Below are 17,453 nucleotides of genomic sequence, written 5' to 3'. Positions count from 1 at the left end.
ATCTCTGCGAATAAAACCCCAAATGGGGTCATGAAGAGTCAGACGTGGCTGAAATGACTCAACAGCAACAACTTGATGGCGTAATACAGGGTGTTCCAAAAGTCTGGACACACAAGCAAAAACGCATATTTTCAAAAAATGAAACAAACGAAACTTTCAGCAACATTTTATTTCATTGAAATATTAACAAATAACATCTTCGATATGATTTCCTTCATTTGGGATGCAAAGGTTGATGCGCTTTGCAAGACTCACATCAACTCGCTGCAATAACTCCACATTGCCGTCAATTTTAGCACATTCACTCTTTATGTGTTCGATCAAGTGTGTTGCATCTGTGGTTTTCATTTTCATTTTCATTCGCCTTCTCCCTTAGCATACCCCAGAAAAAGAAGTCTCTGAACAACACAGAGTCTCCAGTGAAACGATTAATGAGCTGTTAATGAGATTTCCTATGTGTCCAGACTTTAGGGACACCCTGCAGTCCCTACTATCTACTATGCACTCTGCTAAGCACTTTACGAGTACTATATTACAAGTACCTGGGAGGTAGGTGCTATTTTACAGATGAGGAAACTGAGGCAAATAGAAGTTAAGTGACTTGCCCAGGGTCACACAGCTAGTAAGTGTCTGAGGTCAGATTTGAACTCAGGTCCTCCTGACTCCAGGTCTAGCACTCTGTGCTTTGGGCCACCTTCCAAACAAGTTCATGTATCTGAACTTTAGTATAAATATATGTATATGTGTATGTATATGCACACAAGCATATATATATATATGCATATATATGGAGAGAGGAGAAGATTTTAGTCTTCCACATACTTTCAAGCAGAATATGAAAAGCAGCTGCTTTTACTCAGTTTTCCCTGGGAGAACTGATACTTGAATACTATTAGTCATGTCTAAGTTAGTGAGAATGAGTCCTACACATCCTTTTCTGAGAATGATTTTTATCTGATCCGACAATGATTTTGATCTGACAAGTGAGCACTGAGCACCTTGGAAGGGCCTAAAAGGTTGGAGAAGGGGTATCATTGGGGGAAGAGGGATAAAGGAAGCATAAAGGAGGCTGGGAACCCTGAAGACAGATTTTCCCCACCATCACCCTTGTGATTCAAGCCAGCTTCCTAATTGTCTTCTAAAGTGCAAGAAGCCCTAGAGAGGAGAAGAGATAATGCACCCTGCTCCCTCCCCGGCAGAGGTGAAGGACTCTGGGTGGACGGTCACTGCATGCCCAGTCAGATTCAGCTGATGTGTTGATTAGTTTTATAGAATAGCTTTTTTTTTTCTCTTTCATTTCTTGAACGAAATTCAGGTCACACTTTATTACAGAGTATGACTCTCTGGGTAGGGGAAGGAGGAGATATATAATCAGAAATGAAGGTGATGTGAAAATAAAGGATAGCAATTTTTTTTAATAAAGTACAAGGAGGAATTTCCAGATCATAAGATTACAGTCATTCAATTAGCATCTGTTGTTCAGTTGTTTCAGTCATGTCTGACTCTGTGACCCCATTTGGGGTTTTCTTGGCAAAGTTACCACAGTGGCTTTGCCATTTCCTTCTCCAGCTCATTTTACAGATGAGGAAACTGAGGCAAACAAGGTTAAGTGACTTGCCCAGGGTCACACAACTAGTAAAAGTGTCTGAAGCTAGATTTGAATTCATCAAAGAGAGCCTTCCTGATTCCAGGTCCAGCATTCTATCCAATGCACCACCTAGCTGCCCTAGCATTCATTAAGCACCTACTATGTGCCACTTTGTGGTGGGCTCCGAGATAGAGGTACCAACATGGCTTCTGATTAATCAACAGGAAAAATAGCCAGACTCAGGCACATCATTCATAGTTTTTGCACTCAGTCAGTAAGTCAACAAGCATCTAATAAATGATTACTATGTCAGCTAGCCAAACAGCATTTATTAAGCACCTTCTATCTACCAGGTAATGGAATAAGTACTAAGGATCCAAAGAAGACAAAAACCAGCCCCTTCCCACCAGGAGCTTACATATGAAGCACATGCTGAGACAGAGGCGGGGGTAGTGGAGGAGCTCACCTGGGATGATAGTCACTCCACCCTAGTTATGCCTCTGCCCAAAAAGACTTTAGTCCAAGAAGGGGATTACATCAGAAAGCATCTCCTCAAAGAGCTTCCAAAAATCTAAGGCAACAATTAGAACATGCAGCCAGGTGAGGAAGCTGAGTGGAAGCCGAACGTGATAGGATTCTACCCCTCCCATTGCATAGAGCAGCGGGCAACAAGAAGCAGCCATCTCGGTGGTCCACATAGCAAACTGGGAGCATTCTAGAAAAGGTGAATAATTAGAATAATGACTCCAGGAGCTGACAATACATGCAACTATGGGAACACTGAGATTCCAAGTTAGAAATTCATGTTAAAGAATCCTTCCACAAACCCCCTTCTACAAAGGGAGACAATGTGGAACAGTAGAAATCACCCTAGCTCTGGACTCAAAGACTGGTTCAAATCCTATCTCTGATGTTTACTGCCTGTGTGACCTAGAGCAAGTCACCTAACATCCCTGGCCTCAGTTTCCTTATCTGTAAAATGAAAGGACTGGGCTTAGATGGCCTCTGAGGACCCCCTCAGAGGCTTAATATCTGTAAGCCTATGAACCAACTATATCACTAAGACCCTAGAAAATGTGTTTAGGAATAAAAGATAGTAAATATTGCCCTTTCATGATTACAGTAGACAGTGACCATTGAAGCCATTAATTCTAGGCACACTTTGGCATAAATTCCCCTTACCTTATCCCCAACTCAAAGGCAACCTCCTCCATGAAGCCTTCTGTGATTTCCTCCAGGTTTGCAATGCCCTTTCCTCAAATCTCCCATAGCTTTTTAATTTACAACTTCCAAATGTAATTATTATGCAATTCGATTCAATTCATTTCAACAGACATTTATTGTTTGTTTTGTGCAAGGCCCCATACTTGGCACTAAGACGAAAATGAAATACTCCCTGTCCTCAAAGAACTTATATTCCTACTGAAAGAATTCAACTGGTACACAGATAAACAAATCCAATATATATACAAGTTAAAACGAAATTATTCTAAGAGGGAGAGAGAATTAACAAGAAGGAAATTAGGGAAGGCCACCTGAAGGTTCACCTTTTGTGAACAGCTTTAATTATATTCCATTACAAGGACCTGTTAGTGTTTCTTATCTCTTCTCCCCTACACACACACACACACACACACACACACACACACACACACACGGCTCTGAACAAAGTAGGGACTTGATAAATTTCTGACAAATGGGTCCCTATGAAGATCCATAATGAGACTGAGCCCAACATACCTCCTGAAAGGAAGAGCAGCCCACTTTGGGAGAGCTCTAATTGGTGGGAAGTTTTCTGGGGCTTTTGTCTGTTTGTTTGTTTTATTTTTTTTCCCATATGACGAGCTTAAATGTGCCTCTTTGCAAAGTAACTGGTTCCCATGGCAGAGCACCCACAGGAAACACAGATGGCATGCTTTCCCTCTGCCACCAGCTATGTAGGTTCAGAGTCATCATGACATACCCATTCACACTCCAGGTCCCCAATCATTTGCCAGATCTTGCCATTTCTATCTTCGCAACACCTTTCCCACATGGCCCCTTCTCTGCACTCACACAGCCACCACCCTGGTCAGACCCTCATCCGCCCCTTCTTTCCTGGATTATTTTAATAGTTTCCTAACTGGTCTCCCTGACTCATGTCTCCCCCTTCCAACTCTTCCTGCACACAGTCACCAGAGAGATTTTTCTAGAACAAACTCCCCACTCCTTTTAATAAACTCCACTGACCTCTGACTACTTCCAGGATCAGATATTATAAACTCCTGCATTTGCCACTTTTAAAGCTCTTCCCAATCTGGCCCTGTCCTACCTTCTCAACTTTATTACAGATAACTTCTCCCCCGGACACTCAATAGCCAGTTTGTCAGAGTGAGCTTCTTGACATTCAACATGCACAGTACTTCATCTCCCATCTCCATGCATTTGCACTGGCAGCCCCATGCCAAGAGTGCCCTCCCTCCTCACCTCCACCTCTTGTTTTCTTTCAAGACTCAACTCGAGTGTCAACTTATTCATGAAGCCTTTTCTGGTTTCCCTATCTGCTACTGCCTTTCCTTGACAAGGTTACATTCTACCTGCTTTAGATACAGCCATTCAAGTGCATGTTACTGCCTCCATTTTCTAATGAATAATCTCTTTGAAGGCAGAGACAATATCACATCTGTCTTTCTATCCCGGCACAGGACTGGCACATGGTACCTGCCTAACAAATGCACAGTGGTAATATGATTGATTGATGGTTCTGGCCCTAGCTACCAAAACAGCTGATCGGTATGTGTTTAGGGAATGTGAAATAATTTAATTTTAGCTTAATCAAAACTTATTTTTCAATTTGCTGTAGAAAAGGTCATCTTGCTTTCTAAAAGTCAAGTAGTTGGTAAATGCCCTCTACATTAGCCACTGTTTGGTCTCTTATGGCTCTATTTCCCATCATTTGCAAAGATGGCTGAGAGCTCATTGTAATTTTAATCTTCAGAGTCATCATCCCAGAATCAAGGGATCTCAGAGCTGAAAAGTACTCCCAAGCCTATCCAGCCTTCCTCAGTACAGCCGCATCCCCAACAAGCGTCCATCCACTTAATCTTTGTTTGAAGACCTCTAGTGAAGGAGAACCAACTTTCCCATATTTTCTTTGATTATTCAGTAGTAGTAAGTAGTACTTACTTTGGATGTTGCATCTATTAAAAAAAAGCTTAAGAAGCCATCCATCATGTGTTAGAGTTCATGACATGATGTGATGGAAAGAGCAATGGCCAAGAATTCAGGGCACTTGGGTTCTAGTTATTGTGCAATTTTGGGCAAATCACTTAAATTCCCATGGACTCTGGTTTTTCAGCTATAACAATGACAGAGTTAGACTAGATGCCTTCTCAAAGTCTTTTCAGATCTATGATACTAGAAAAGACTCTGATGGGGAAAAACTGAGGAGGCATCTTCTTTTTTTAATGTGGTTGCACAGGGAGCTCTCTGATGGTATCAGATCTAAAATAGGCATGTCAAAAAGCTAGAGAGACATGGAACTAAGGCTGACCTAGAAGGTTCTGAATATTCTTTCACTCTTCTAAGTGACTGTGTCTATGAGGTACAAGGATATTTTAAAGATAATACTTAGGAAATGGAAGGAAAAGGGGAATACTTTTTGAAGATTTCCCAGCCATACTCCAAATAGTTGGTCCTAGATTTCTCAATGAAGAGTGGCAACCCAGAGTTTAATGATATTCTCTTATGATATTCTGTTCTGTGTTATATACATCTCTAGACCTATCATTCCATAAAGCACAGAGGAAGAAAGATATCAAAATATGCCCATAGACAAATTTCTTCCTTTCCCCAGGGTCAGATTTTTCCCCATCTGAAAAATGAAGGATGGAATGGGACAGGACTTGATGGTCTTTTCCATCTCTGATGTTCTCAGAGCCCATGAACGTTTCAGAAGGCTTAGTTTCCAATCAGCCTAAGCCACTCAGACTCCCTTCCTTGCACTGATGAAGGGAAACATCTGACAACACTTAGAAAGACTCCAAGAAGAATTATGCTTTTCTGTGAGCAGAGTGGATTATTTGCTAAAACCCAGGTGTAGCCTCTGGAGCCAAGACAGATAATCTGGCCTATGTGTGGAAGTAGCATAATCTTCCCCATTTCCTGCAAAGAGTACACTTGGGGTTTTATTGCCAGACTAGAAGCAGTTTCAGTCCTGACTATTCTAGCCCATAAAAGTTAGTTTCTCATGAATTCTTGCATACTGTGGTGCCACATATGGCTGTATTATCCTAGTGATCTTAATATGTGATAATAATATAATAACAACTGGCATCTCTACAGGGTGTTCCTAAAGTCTGGACACATAGGCAAAAATGCATATTTTCAAGAAATGAAATGAATGAAACTTTCAACAACATTTTATTTAATTGGAATATTAACAAATAACATCTTCAATTCATTTGTGATGCAAAGGTTGACGCGCTTTGCAAGATTCATGTGAATTCGATGCAATAACTCCACGCTGCCGTCAATTGCCTATGTGTCCAGACTTTAGGAACACCCTGAACAATACTTTACATATGTTGTCTCATTTAAGCCTCACAACACCCTTAGGAGGCAGGTGCTCCTATAATTCCCATTTTACAGAGAAGAAAACTGAGCCTTGGAGTGGCTAAGCAACTGAGCAGAATTCAAACCTAGATTTTCCTGGCTCAAGCTTTGTGCCACTCTGTGCTGTCTCATATGACTCACAACTAGAGAGACAGTGTTGTACAGTGGCTAGAATACTGAACCTGGAGTCAGGAAACCCAAATTTGAACCCTGACTCAGGTGCTTTATAGCTCATTTGTGTACAGTTGTTTACATGTTGTCTCCTCTATTCAGTTATGAGTTCCTTGAGAGCAGGGACTATTTTTTACCTTTCTTTGTATCCCCAGCACTTAGCACAGTGCCTGGCACATAGTAGGCACTTAATACATGTTTATTAACTGACTAGTAGGCAAGTCACTCAAATTGTCACAGCCTCAATTTCTTGCTCTATAACACGGAGATAATCGTATTCATCTTACATTCCTCACGGGGTTATTGTATAGAAAGAAGTTGCAAACCTTAAAACCCTCTGGAAACGGAACTTAGTAGTTATTAGTATTAATATGGTTAACAATATTAGCAGTAATATTAATGCCACTACTAATAAACGTAGTCTATGAGTTTTCCTAAGACAAAGACAGAGCTGAATGTGATTTTTCATTTTTTTTTTGTTCGGAGAAGCTTTTCTCAGACCTTTGGCCAGAATCATCTGGACAAGTCATCTATCTTGATTCTTGAACCATCCCTCTGATGCCCTTGAAGAATGAGCTAAGTACATATTCAAATGCTCCTCACCCTCCTCCCTCTCCCAGATGCTGAAATGGAAACATGTATGCGCCAGTATTGAGCCAGTCTTAGCTTGAGGGAGAAAAAATATCGATAAGGTTGCTGACCTCTTCGCTGTCCAAATAGGCTGCTTCTAGATTGAGTCATATTTGTGTCTTATTGCTGCCAAGAGATAGCACAGTATAGTGGATAAAGCCCCAACTTGGAACCAAGTAAGAACTGGATTCAAATCCTGCCTCTGGCTAATTAGTTGTGTGTCCTTGGGCAAGCTCATAACCTCTAAATGCCTCAGACCACTCCCTAGGACTTATCTGTGGTCCTTTCCAGCTCTAGATTAACTTCCACCTACCAAGTCACAGATGGGCAGTGGCATGAATTAGTAGAGAGAGTTCCTGACAACAAGCAATCCTCACACTTGAGAAATAACATGTTCGGACTCCCTCCACCAAAAAAAAAAAATAAGCATGATGTACTGGTCAAATAGAGACAGCAAAGATAACCCATACGGTCTCCTGATATTAGAAGGATTACAGAGTCATTTCAAACCATCTAGTTAGAATTGATGGTTTAATTTTCAGTGCGAGCATTTGTACCTTGGAAATTGGCAAATGCTACAAATTGGGGTTCAATTTGTTGTTTTGTTAATTGTCTGGATGTGAGAAAGTGATGGAGAAAACATTAATAATGTAGGTTAAATTAAAAGTGTGTCTGGCGTACTTTTTTCAGGGCTAATTGTTAAACGTTTACCGGCATGTTGCTGATATCCTCACATTGACCAGAGAAAGCAAAGAAACCATAGTATATTGATTGGAGAATTTATGGGAGGATGTGGACAACAGCTGTCCAAGATGGGGAGGCAATGGATAAATTTTGTATGACTTGTGTAATTCAAGGGAATATCTCCAATGATATGGTCACACTGCAGTATACAGTTATACTGCAGGATCTCCCCACTCACATCCAGAAACTCTCTCATAGCAATTCTTGCTGGAGAGGCTGAGGACAAGGATACTTTCATAAAGAACAAGATGACGGATTAGAGGCTTGTGGTTATCCTATTATTACTTTATGGCTGTCAGAAAGGGTCTTAATTCCATTGCCTCCGACAGACAATAATAAATTATTCAATCTGGCTCAAAGGCAAAATGTAATGATTTACACATAAGGCCTTGCGCAATCCTCAGAAGACTACAGTTTGTGTTTCTTTTCTTTTCTTTTCTTTTTTTTTAAAGCACTAAGATACTTACCTGCTCCTTTTAATCATCTCCCTGTCACTAACACTGAAGCACAAGGCTTTGGGAGACCAAATTAACCACAAGAAGTATGTACGCGCCGCCTGTACCCTGATCCCCCTTTCCCCTCAGGCCACAGAAATACATTCCTGGAAGACTTACTTCGTGTCAGCAGGCTGGATGTTGCTGAAACAAAGGTGCATTGTGTGGTAGAGGAGGCCAACAATGGTCGTCCAAGCTGAGAAAGAACAAAGGGACCGAGAGTTAGCCTTTAAAGGGACAAATAGGCAGGAGGCACAACATGCACTGAAGTGGTCCCAGACTTGCTAATTAAATAGCAGGGCCCTTTGCACATCCTCCTCATGAAGGATGAGTTCACGTGAAGATGCACGAAGGAAGAGCAGAAGCCCTAAGAAAGCCTGGGGATGGGCAGGGAACAGAGATTGCAATCCAGACTGGTGACTCAGCACTGCTTAGAGCCCAGTGGTGGAATTAGTCACAGCCCCATTACACTGGCCTGCCCAGGATAGTGTGTGGGCTATGGGATCAAGCAGGACACACCAGAGCATTGATCCAGACTTGACCAGGGTCGCACAGCTAGTAAGGGTCTGAGGCTAGCTGTCCTTGCAATCTTTGGCCGACTTAAAAGCTCCCCCCTCTGCTAAGAAGGTGTGTGTGTGTGTGTGTGTGTGTGTGTGTGCATGTGTGTGCGCGTGTGTGCGCGCATGTGTGTGTGTGTGCGCGTGTGTGTGTGTGCATGTACACACCTACATTTCTGTCTGTGTGAGTTTTAATTTCTATTGCTTACTCGTTGTCTACGTATGGAGTATTTGTAGTTCTTCAAGCTTGTGAGCAAAGAGACAGATGCAAGCTTTACAAGTAGTATCCGCCATGCAAACATCCTTCATGGCTTCCACTAGATTCTGACTCTTCCTAATGTCACCCTTTGAAAACTGGAATAACATGATGGTTGAGGAGAGGTCAGTAAAAGGGACGAGCCCTCAGTTGGCCCTGGGCATTTTTTTTCACTTCGACTTGGGCCTCATGGCAAAGTTTTGGGAAGCAAGCCAAGTCCTTCACGTTATCATAAGTTCATTCCCTATGTGGATAACCATCTAAGAACAAGCTCCACACAGAAAAAGAAAAAGTCAAGAGGGGCACGAGGAGGAAAGGGGGAAAAAAAGGAATCTTTCACAAGCTATTTTTGGCATTTCCCAAAACCCATTTCCATATGATCTTAATTATTTCCCTTTCACAGCACACGTGGCAGTCACAGGCTTGAGCCGCCGCCCCCCCCCCCACCATTCACAGTTTAGGGGAGCTCAGCCACCAGAGTAAATCAGGTAGGAGGCGTGCGGTGGCGAAACACCTCAATCGCTATTAGGCTACGGCGCCCATTAGCTTTCTTTAGGGAGAGTAGAAGCTGGGCAAACAGCGATGGTTCTGTGTGTCTGCGTGTCTGTCTGTCTGTCTGAGTGTGCACTGAACTAAGCTGCAGAGAAGTTAATTCATGCTCTCTCTTCTTAGCTTCATCCCATCTACTGGATCTCTGTAAAGATGCTTTTAATATCCCATATAATCTGCAAAATGCCTTTCCTGCCTCAGAGAATGATGGCCATAGGAAGAATGGCAGATGATGGAGAGACTAGGGGTCCAGATCGAAATCAGGTGGCTCAGCTTGGCCTCTAATAATTGCCAGGTATGGAACCCGGAACCTGGCATAACTTGTCTTTCTGAGTTTCAGTTTTGGCTTTTTTTTCCCATCTGTTAAATGAAAGGGTTGAACAACATGACCTCAAAGGTCCTTCCCATATCTATCAGACAGAGAACCTCAAAGCCAAGAAGACTTAGGTTCAAATCCCACCTCAGACACATACTTGTATCATCTGACTTCTCGTTGGTTTAGACAATTCTCTTGTAAATGTCAGAGAAGGTACTAACATAAATTGGGACATGAAGAGGTATACCACTGAAGTCCCAATCTGTTCCCTATTCTTGTGATCCTATATAAGATCGAAGCTCGAGCTGAAATCAGGAAGATCTGGTTTCAAATTCTGCCTCTGACATATACCAGCAGGTCCTATCTGAGACACTCAGACACCTACTTTCCTCATGAGTAAAACGAAGATGATAATAAGGAAGCCAGGGAAGCTAAGAAATGGAAGTGACTTTCCCAAGGTTACTTGGGTTGTCACTGACAAAGCCTGGGTTCAAATCAATGCCTTGGACTCCCAAAGCAGCAGACTTTCCACTATACCACATAAGGCAATTCTCCTTCATAAAGTATACAGAGGCAGGATTATTTTTTACCCCCTTACTGAGAAGAAAACTGAGACAAAGAAATTAAGCTGTTTGACCAAGGTCACACAATTATTTACTGTTAATTAGCATGCAGGTTTTCTGATTCCTCATACGCTTTCCATGATAAAAGATGTGTCATCGAAAGGACCCCAATTGGTATTAGGAAAAATAACGTGTCATTTATCATTTTGATCATTCACAGAATTCCTCTTGGTTCTTGGAAGCAGTTTCCCTGAGGCCCAGGGAAGTTTGACAATGTAGTCTCTTCCTTCCAGGTGAAGGCAAAAGGTGGGGATGGAGAGAGTCACTGACTCTGCCCGGCCATAGCAATCACGACTTACCTTTGCTATGGAAGGCCTCCCGAGGAATTTCAATGTAGCTCTGTCCCTGGGTGGGAAAGCGGTAGTGATGGGATGTCATCGTCTCTGGGGGCACTTTGGCCAACGAATACTCTACAAGCACAAACCAGCCAAGAGGAAGATAAAAATCAATAACCTTTACTGCCTGATTCCCCCATAAAGTGGAGTTTGCTCTCTCAACAGCTACTGTAAATCTAGATTGTAAAACCCCAGCTGTTTTGTGGGGAAATAGAATGATCTCCCTGGAGAGGACGATTACCTTTGGAAGATGACTCCTTTAAGGAAAAAAGATGTGGGGGAGACATTCTGAAGCAGGTCACTTAACAGTGTGCCTGAGGAAGATTAACTGGGGTGTCACCAAGACCCCAAAGTTATCACAACAGCCTTTGCTCTTAGGAGTCATTGTAAAGTTCAGAATGGCCCATTTGGGATGCCACAGAGGACAATTTGCACCATCCCACAGCTTACAAGGCAGCTTACAGAAGATTCATAGTGTCTGCTCTTTTCTGGGCTCCCAGAGACCAGAATAAGAGATAAGGAGATACTAAAATACAGGAAATGGGGGGTGTCATTTACTCATCAGCCACATAAATAATTGCATTAATATAAAAAAGTTGAGAGACAGACAGCTATTGAAACTGAGTCATGGAACAATTAACCTTAGGTTGTATCCCTAGTCCTAAGAAGAGGGGCCTGAGACAGAATGTCCCTATCTAGGGAGATAAAGATCTTTAAAATAGAAAGGCAAAAGTATCTGGTTTTATTTGACTATGCCTTTAGAAAAAGAGATTGCCACTCAACAGTTTCAGTTGATTCTATGAAATCTTGTTCTTGACTCTTTTATCCTCAATTCCTTTATCCATCTCCAGGCACCGTTGCTTCTATTCTCATGCTCTGAATGGAGAATGTGGCTTCAATTAAGTGATTTCAGCTTCCAGGGCTGCAGGAAAATGCTGACATGGGCCTGTTCATGCACCACTGACTTGAATACATCTGTCCTGTTTCTAGCCATGTTTCCACAGAGCATCATTTCATATACAACAAGATAGCTTCAGAAAGTCTCCTGTAGGCACGTAATTGTGCTCCATTGTGGTATACAGGTAACCCTTGGTTCTCAAAGGCTAAGTAAGCTGGAGGCATGATCTGGATGCTATCCAAGCTGAAAAGACTTGGACTCAGAAACAGACTGTCATCCAAGGACCAGCTTAGCTAAATTTGGAATGGTCCATTGTCCAAACACGGGCCCCTGGCCCATGCAGGTATTAGCTACACCTTCTGTTGACCAAGGTGTCCAAGGGCTAAGATCTACATGAATAGAGATGACACAACAACTAGGTGGCACAGTGGATAGTGTCAGGTCTAGAGTCAGGAAGACTCATCTTACTGAGTTCAAATCTGGCCTCAGATACTTTCTAGGTACGTGATCCTGGGCAAGTCATTTAACCCCATTTGCCTCAGTTTCCTCAGGTGTAAAATGAGCTGGAGAAAGAAATGGCAAACCACTCCAGCATCTCTGCCAACAAAACCCCAAAATGGGATCATAAAGAATTGGACACAACTGAAAAATGACCAAACAACGATTATATATGTTATATTTCCCCTCCCACCTCCCATTAGAATGGAGGCTCTATAAAGGCAGGGACTGTATTTGCCTCTTTTTGAATTCCTTACCTGGAACATAGTAGGTGCTTAATAAATGTTTATTGACCGACCAATTGGAAGACTGGATAACTTCTTTCCAGCTGGGACAGTCTGTGGTTTTATGTCTTTTGGGGCAGGGGGAGGAAAGCAAGGCAATTGGGGTTAAGTGACTTGCCCAAGGTCACACAGCTAGTAAGTGACAAGTTTCTAAGGCCGGATTTGAACTCAAGTCCTCCTGACTCCAGGGCTAGTGCTCTGTTCACTGTGCCACCTAGCTACCCCTGTGGTTTTATGTCTTAATAAATGTTTATTGATCAGGAGGAGTGATGCTCGGACTGGCACACATCTTTATACCCCTCCAGTGCTATTTACCCCTCCATCCTGCACTATGTACCCCTCCCCATCCTAGGCCTTACACAAACAGGAAATGCGGATGTCAGATCCCCTTTACCTGCTACTTTTGATGAGCCCTGGATGGTAACAGCCATTCTGTACGTCTGCAGATTGTGAGCGATGTGCCACAGAACTTTGTCCACAGTGTCAATCAAACCCACCCCAATAGAAGGTGTCTGGGAAGAAAGAAAAAGGAAGATTGATGAGCAACGGTGCCCTTTAAAAATCACATCGGATAGAGAAACGTTATGCTGAGGAGAAAGTGGACTTAATTGTAGATAACATTCCACTGAGGATTCTCCATAAGAGGAGGAATGGAAAACATGCTAGTCTTGACTCTGAAGAGCTGAGTTCCAATCTTGCCTTGGAAGCTTGCTAGTCATGTGATCGTGGGCAAATTGTTTAACCTTTCAGAGCTTCATTTCCTTCATCTGTAAAACCAACCTCTTGAACTTAAGAGCTAGGCGTATCTTGTCTTGCTGTTGAGTTGAATTCAGCCGTGTCTGACTCTCCATGACTTCAGTTTGGTGTTTTCTTGGCAGAGCTACTAGGGTGGTTTGCCATTTCCTTCTCCAGCTCATTTTGCAGATGAGGAAACTGAGGCAAACAGGGTTAAGTGATTTGTACAGGGTCACACAGCTACTAAGTGTCTGAGGCCGGATTTGAACTCAGGAAGATGAGTCCTCCTGATTCCAAGCCCAGTGCTCCATCCACTGCACCACCCAGCTGCCTATACATACCTACAAAGAGCTGTATAAACGTGACTTTACTACTCAATAAACATTTCTTAAGAACTCATTATGAGCTATAAACTAGGCTAAAAGGTGGAAATTAAAAGCTAAATAAACAAATTAAAAACCCAGTCCCTGCCCTCAGGAAGGTTGTTTTCTTTATTGCTATAAAAAGGTCAACCAGGTAGGAAATGAACCACTGGGAATGCAATCTTGCTGATAATATTCTATATTTCAACAGCATGTCTAATTTTATTTAAAAAGAAAAAAGAATGTACGCGCCTGTGCACGCGCGCGCACACACACACACACACACACAAGCACACACCATCTCTCTTATGGCTTTTTAAATTTCTAACAGAACTTGAGGGCCAGAAAGGACTTTGGAGGTCACTGACTCCAGCCTCTTCAATTTACAGCTCAGAAGGTCACAAATTTAGACCTGAAAGGAACCTTAAGTGTAACATCTAGTCCAGTCCTTTCATTTTACAGATGGAGAAACTGAGGAACAAAGAGGGTAAGTGACTTGCTCAGAGTCACATGGCTTTAGTGTCTGAAATGGGAAAACATAAGCACATAGAGGTTGAATTGCTTTCTGTGGTTATACAGCTAACAAGTGGCAGAATTGGGCTTAGAAGCCGGGGCCTCTGATCCCAGATCTGGTGCTGTTTTCACCGACCACAGGATGGTATTTCCTCCTTGAAGAAGCCTGCATTAGCTTTGAACCCTTATCATTCTCCTAAATTTAATTTATGTCTCTTCCCAGGATGGCAATTTCATATCGTGGGGCCCCTCATGACCCACTGAGAAAGCACCTCCTTTGTTAATTGTCAAACAGAATAAAACAACAATACAGAGGATCTGTCTCTTTTCTCAGACTGACCTTCCACCCCGAAGAACAAGAGTTTCTAAGGTGGTATTTCATGGGACTATAAACTTCAAAGTGGAAGATCTCAGAGGTGCCCTAGGCAATGGGTCAGGGAACACTGGCTTGGAGTTAAAAGGGACCTTTGAGATCCTCCAGAGCAACCCCTTCATTTTATAGTGGGTCATCGGTCAATGAGCATTTATTAAGCACCCTCTATGTTCTAGGCGCTGTGCTAAGAACTGGAGATATGGAGAAAGGTAAAAGAGGTTGAGCACAGAAAGAACAAATAAGGAAACTAATACCTTGAGATCATCCAAAGTCATACAGGTATCCAGGACCAGGGTCAGGATTTGAACCCATGTTCTCTGCCTCCAAACCCAGTGCTCTTTCCATTTTACCATTCTGTTTCTCAACCCAACTGCTTCATTTTACAGAGGAAGAGATTGAGGTGGGGAGTAGGAGGTTTGGGGGGAGGGTAGAGAGACAACCACCATCACCCAGAGAGTAGGCGGCAAGGTCAGTATGTGAACCCAAGAATCTTTACTTCAAATCCAATGCTGGTTACACAATACCACATGGATATTGATACAACCAATCAATCAATAAACATTCATAAAGTGCCTACTATGGGAAGAAATTTTGGCACCCAAGGTAGCAAAAGACTGTGGACAAGCAACATGAAAGTATCCTCAAATCAACCTTATAATTCATGATGTGACAATAATACAAGAAATAAAACAGACAAATTTAGTTTAACAATGTGTGGAATTGGTTATTATAGCTGTTATAATCTGTATCCTCTAAATGTTGATGCCTTGGGGACAGTGTCCCATTGCCCCACCCTAGTTCTGCCTTTGTATCCAATATCACTCTTCCTCCTCCTGTCTCAATTAGAACTCTAGCATCTATTGGCAGCCAAACTCCCTGAGAGTTCTCCCACAATTCGATTTCCCATGACACTCTAACAAGCTGGAAATAGAAAAGGGAGCTCAATTTTAGAAACCTTCTTCTAGGCCCATTGCCTAATTTCCAATGGGCTCAGCATATAATGGTGCAATGTCTGGCATGCATTACTGTTAGGTGATGACTGATTCATCCACTCTGTTCAATGCATACAGAGTAGGAGAAAGGAACATTATTTATACTCTGCAGCAGAACATTTGTGATAAGTTCATTTAAAATTATATATAAAACACTACTTTTCAAGTCCTCCTTTTGGCAGGCCTTTAAATGTCTCTCCCTGCGGAAGGAAACCGGGAAACATTCAGCCTCCCATGATCCCAATACACTGGGGCAACTCTTTCATGAATTCCATTTGCCTGGGTTCTGAACGAGAAATGTCTTTTCCACCCTTATCCAATTTGGTTTCTCTAATTTACACAAGACACCCTCCCTCAATGGCACACCATCTGTACCCTGATTTCTTTAGTTCTTCTTCTCCCTGCCAATATAAACCACAATGAGTTTTTTATGCTTCTGTTTTCAAAAAAAAATTAATTCATTTTCTGTACAAAAGACAAGTAACTACAAAGAAAACTATGAGCTATTGGCTTCATTCCAGATTGCCTCTGATCTTTGTCGGGCTACAAACTGATGTGTTTACATGGTAATCATCAGAGTAGCTAGCTGACAGAGGGCTGGCCTCAGAGCCAGAAGACCTAGGTTCAAGTCTTGCCACTGACACATACTAGCTGTGTGACCATAGCAAGTGCCCTAAGGGACATTCCTGTCCAGGGATTCTTCACCTTTTGGGGCCTCCTTTGGCAATCTAATGAAGCCTAAGGAGCCCCTTCTCCAAATGTTTTTTAAATGTATAGGCTTGTGAAGAAAACCAATTAGATCAAAATGCAACTACAAAATATTTTTTTAAAAAGTCACAGACTCCGGGTTAAGTACCCCTGCTTTAAAACTACAAGTTACAAAAGAGTTGTTGGCCTGCTGGTGGCAGAAGGAATTTCCATACAGGAAGTCACTCATAATGATGAAATCACAGGTCAGAACCAAGAAAGGAAATTAGTAGGTAGCATAGTCAAGCCCTCTATTGAAGCCTCATTGTGATGTGGAGGTAACCCTAGGTTCTCAAATAGTATGCCATAAGTGAATAAACTCTAGTAGGTCCTTCCAGGTTATTGTTGCTATTCAGTCATTTGAGTCCTGTCCAACTCTCTGTGACTCCATTTTGGGGTTTTCTGGCCATAGAAACTGGAGTGGTTTGCCATATCATTCTCCAGCTCATTTTACAGATGAGGAAACTGAGGCAAAGAGGATTAAGTGACATGCCCAGGGTCACACAACTAGTGAGTGTCTGAGGCCAGATTTGAACTCAGGAATATGAGTTTCTGATTCTAGGCCTGGTACTCTGTGCACTATGGTGCCCCCTAGGGCCCGAAGTTAGGTCCCTCCAAAGCCAGGCTTTGAGTGGGTTTCTAGTGATGGACCCCAGGTATTGTCATCAGCCTAAATCTATGGTCCGGGATTCATCTCGGCTTGGCCCCCAAGCAATGATTCTTTTTTCTGACCCAACACTTGCTAAGAGGTGGTGTGGCCTAGTTAGAGAGAGCCAGCCTCAGAGAGCTGAGTTCAAGGCCCACCTCTGACTCCCAGGATCTCTCTGACTCTGGGCTAGCCGCTTATTTCACAGTTTTAGGCAATTCCCTAAAACTATGATCTGCAGAACATGTGCCAACCTACATTAGCAGAGGGAGTTTCCTCAGTGGGAGTTAATTCTCTATACCAACGCAAACACAAATCTGGTAAAAGAGAAAAAGAGAGGAAGGGAAGAAAAGGAGGAAAGGAGGGGGAATAGAGGGGAGAGGGAAGGGGAGGGGAGGCAGAGGGAGAGGGAGAGGAGGAAGGGCAAGAGGAGGGGAAGGGAAGGGAAGAGAGGGGAGAGGGAAGGGCAGGCAGAGGGAGAAGGAGAAAAGGAAGGGCAGGGGGAGGGGAAGGGAAGGGAGGGGAGGGGAGAGGAAGAGAGGAGAGCAA

General features: G+C 42.7%; 1 protein-coding gene across 1 annotated transcript in view; it reads right to left on the bottom strand.

Moving 5' to 3' along the window:
- ADGRD1 (adhesion G protein-coupled receptor D1) overlaps positions 1-17,453 on the bottom strand; it is a 477,959-nt gene that overhangs the window by 406,958 nt on the left and 53,548 nt on the right. The window contains exons 10-12 of the mRNA XM_036742325.1: positions 12,931-13,048; positions 10,821-10,931; positions 8,341-8,416 (exon numbers count right to left, since the gene is read on the bottom strand). Coding sequence (XP_036598220.1) covers positions 8,341-8,416; positions 10,821-10,931; positions 12,931-13,048 — 305 coding nt within the window. The remainder of the gene's footprint in view (positions 1-8,340; positions 8,417-10,820; positions 10,932-12,930; positions 13,049-17,453) is intronic.

The sequence above is a fragment of the Trichosurus vulpecula genome, chromosome 1 (assembly GCF_011100635.1).
Source record: "Trichosurus vulpecula isolate mTriVul1 chromosome 1, mTriVul1.pri, whole genome shotgun sequence".
Taxonomy (NCBI): domain Eukaryota; kingdom Metazoa; phylum Chordata; class Mammalia; order Diprotodontia; family Phalangeridae; genus Trichosurus; species Trichosurus vulpecula.
The sequence above is the reverse complement of the archived record's forward strand: the minus strand, read 5'-3'. Positions and strand labels throughout refer to the sequence as shown.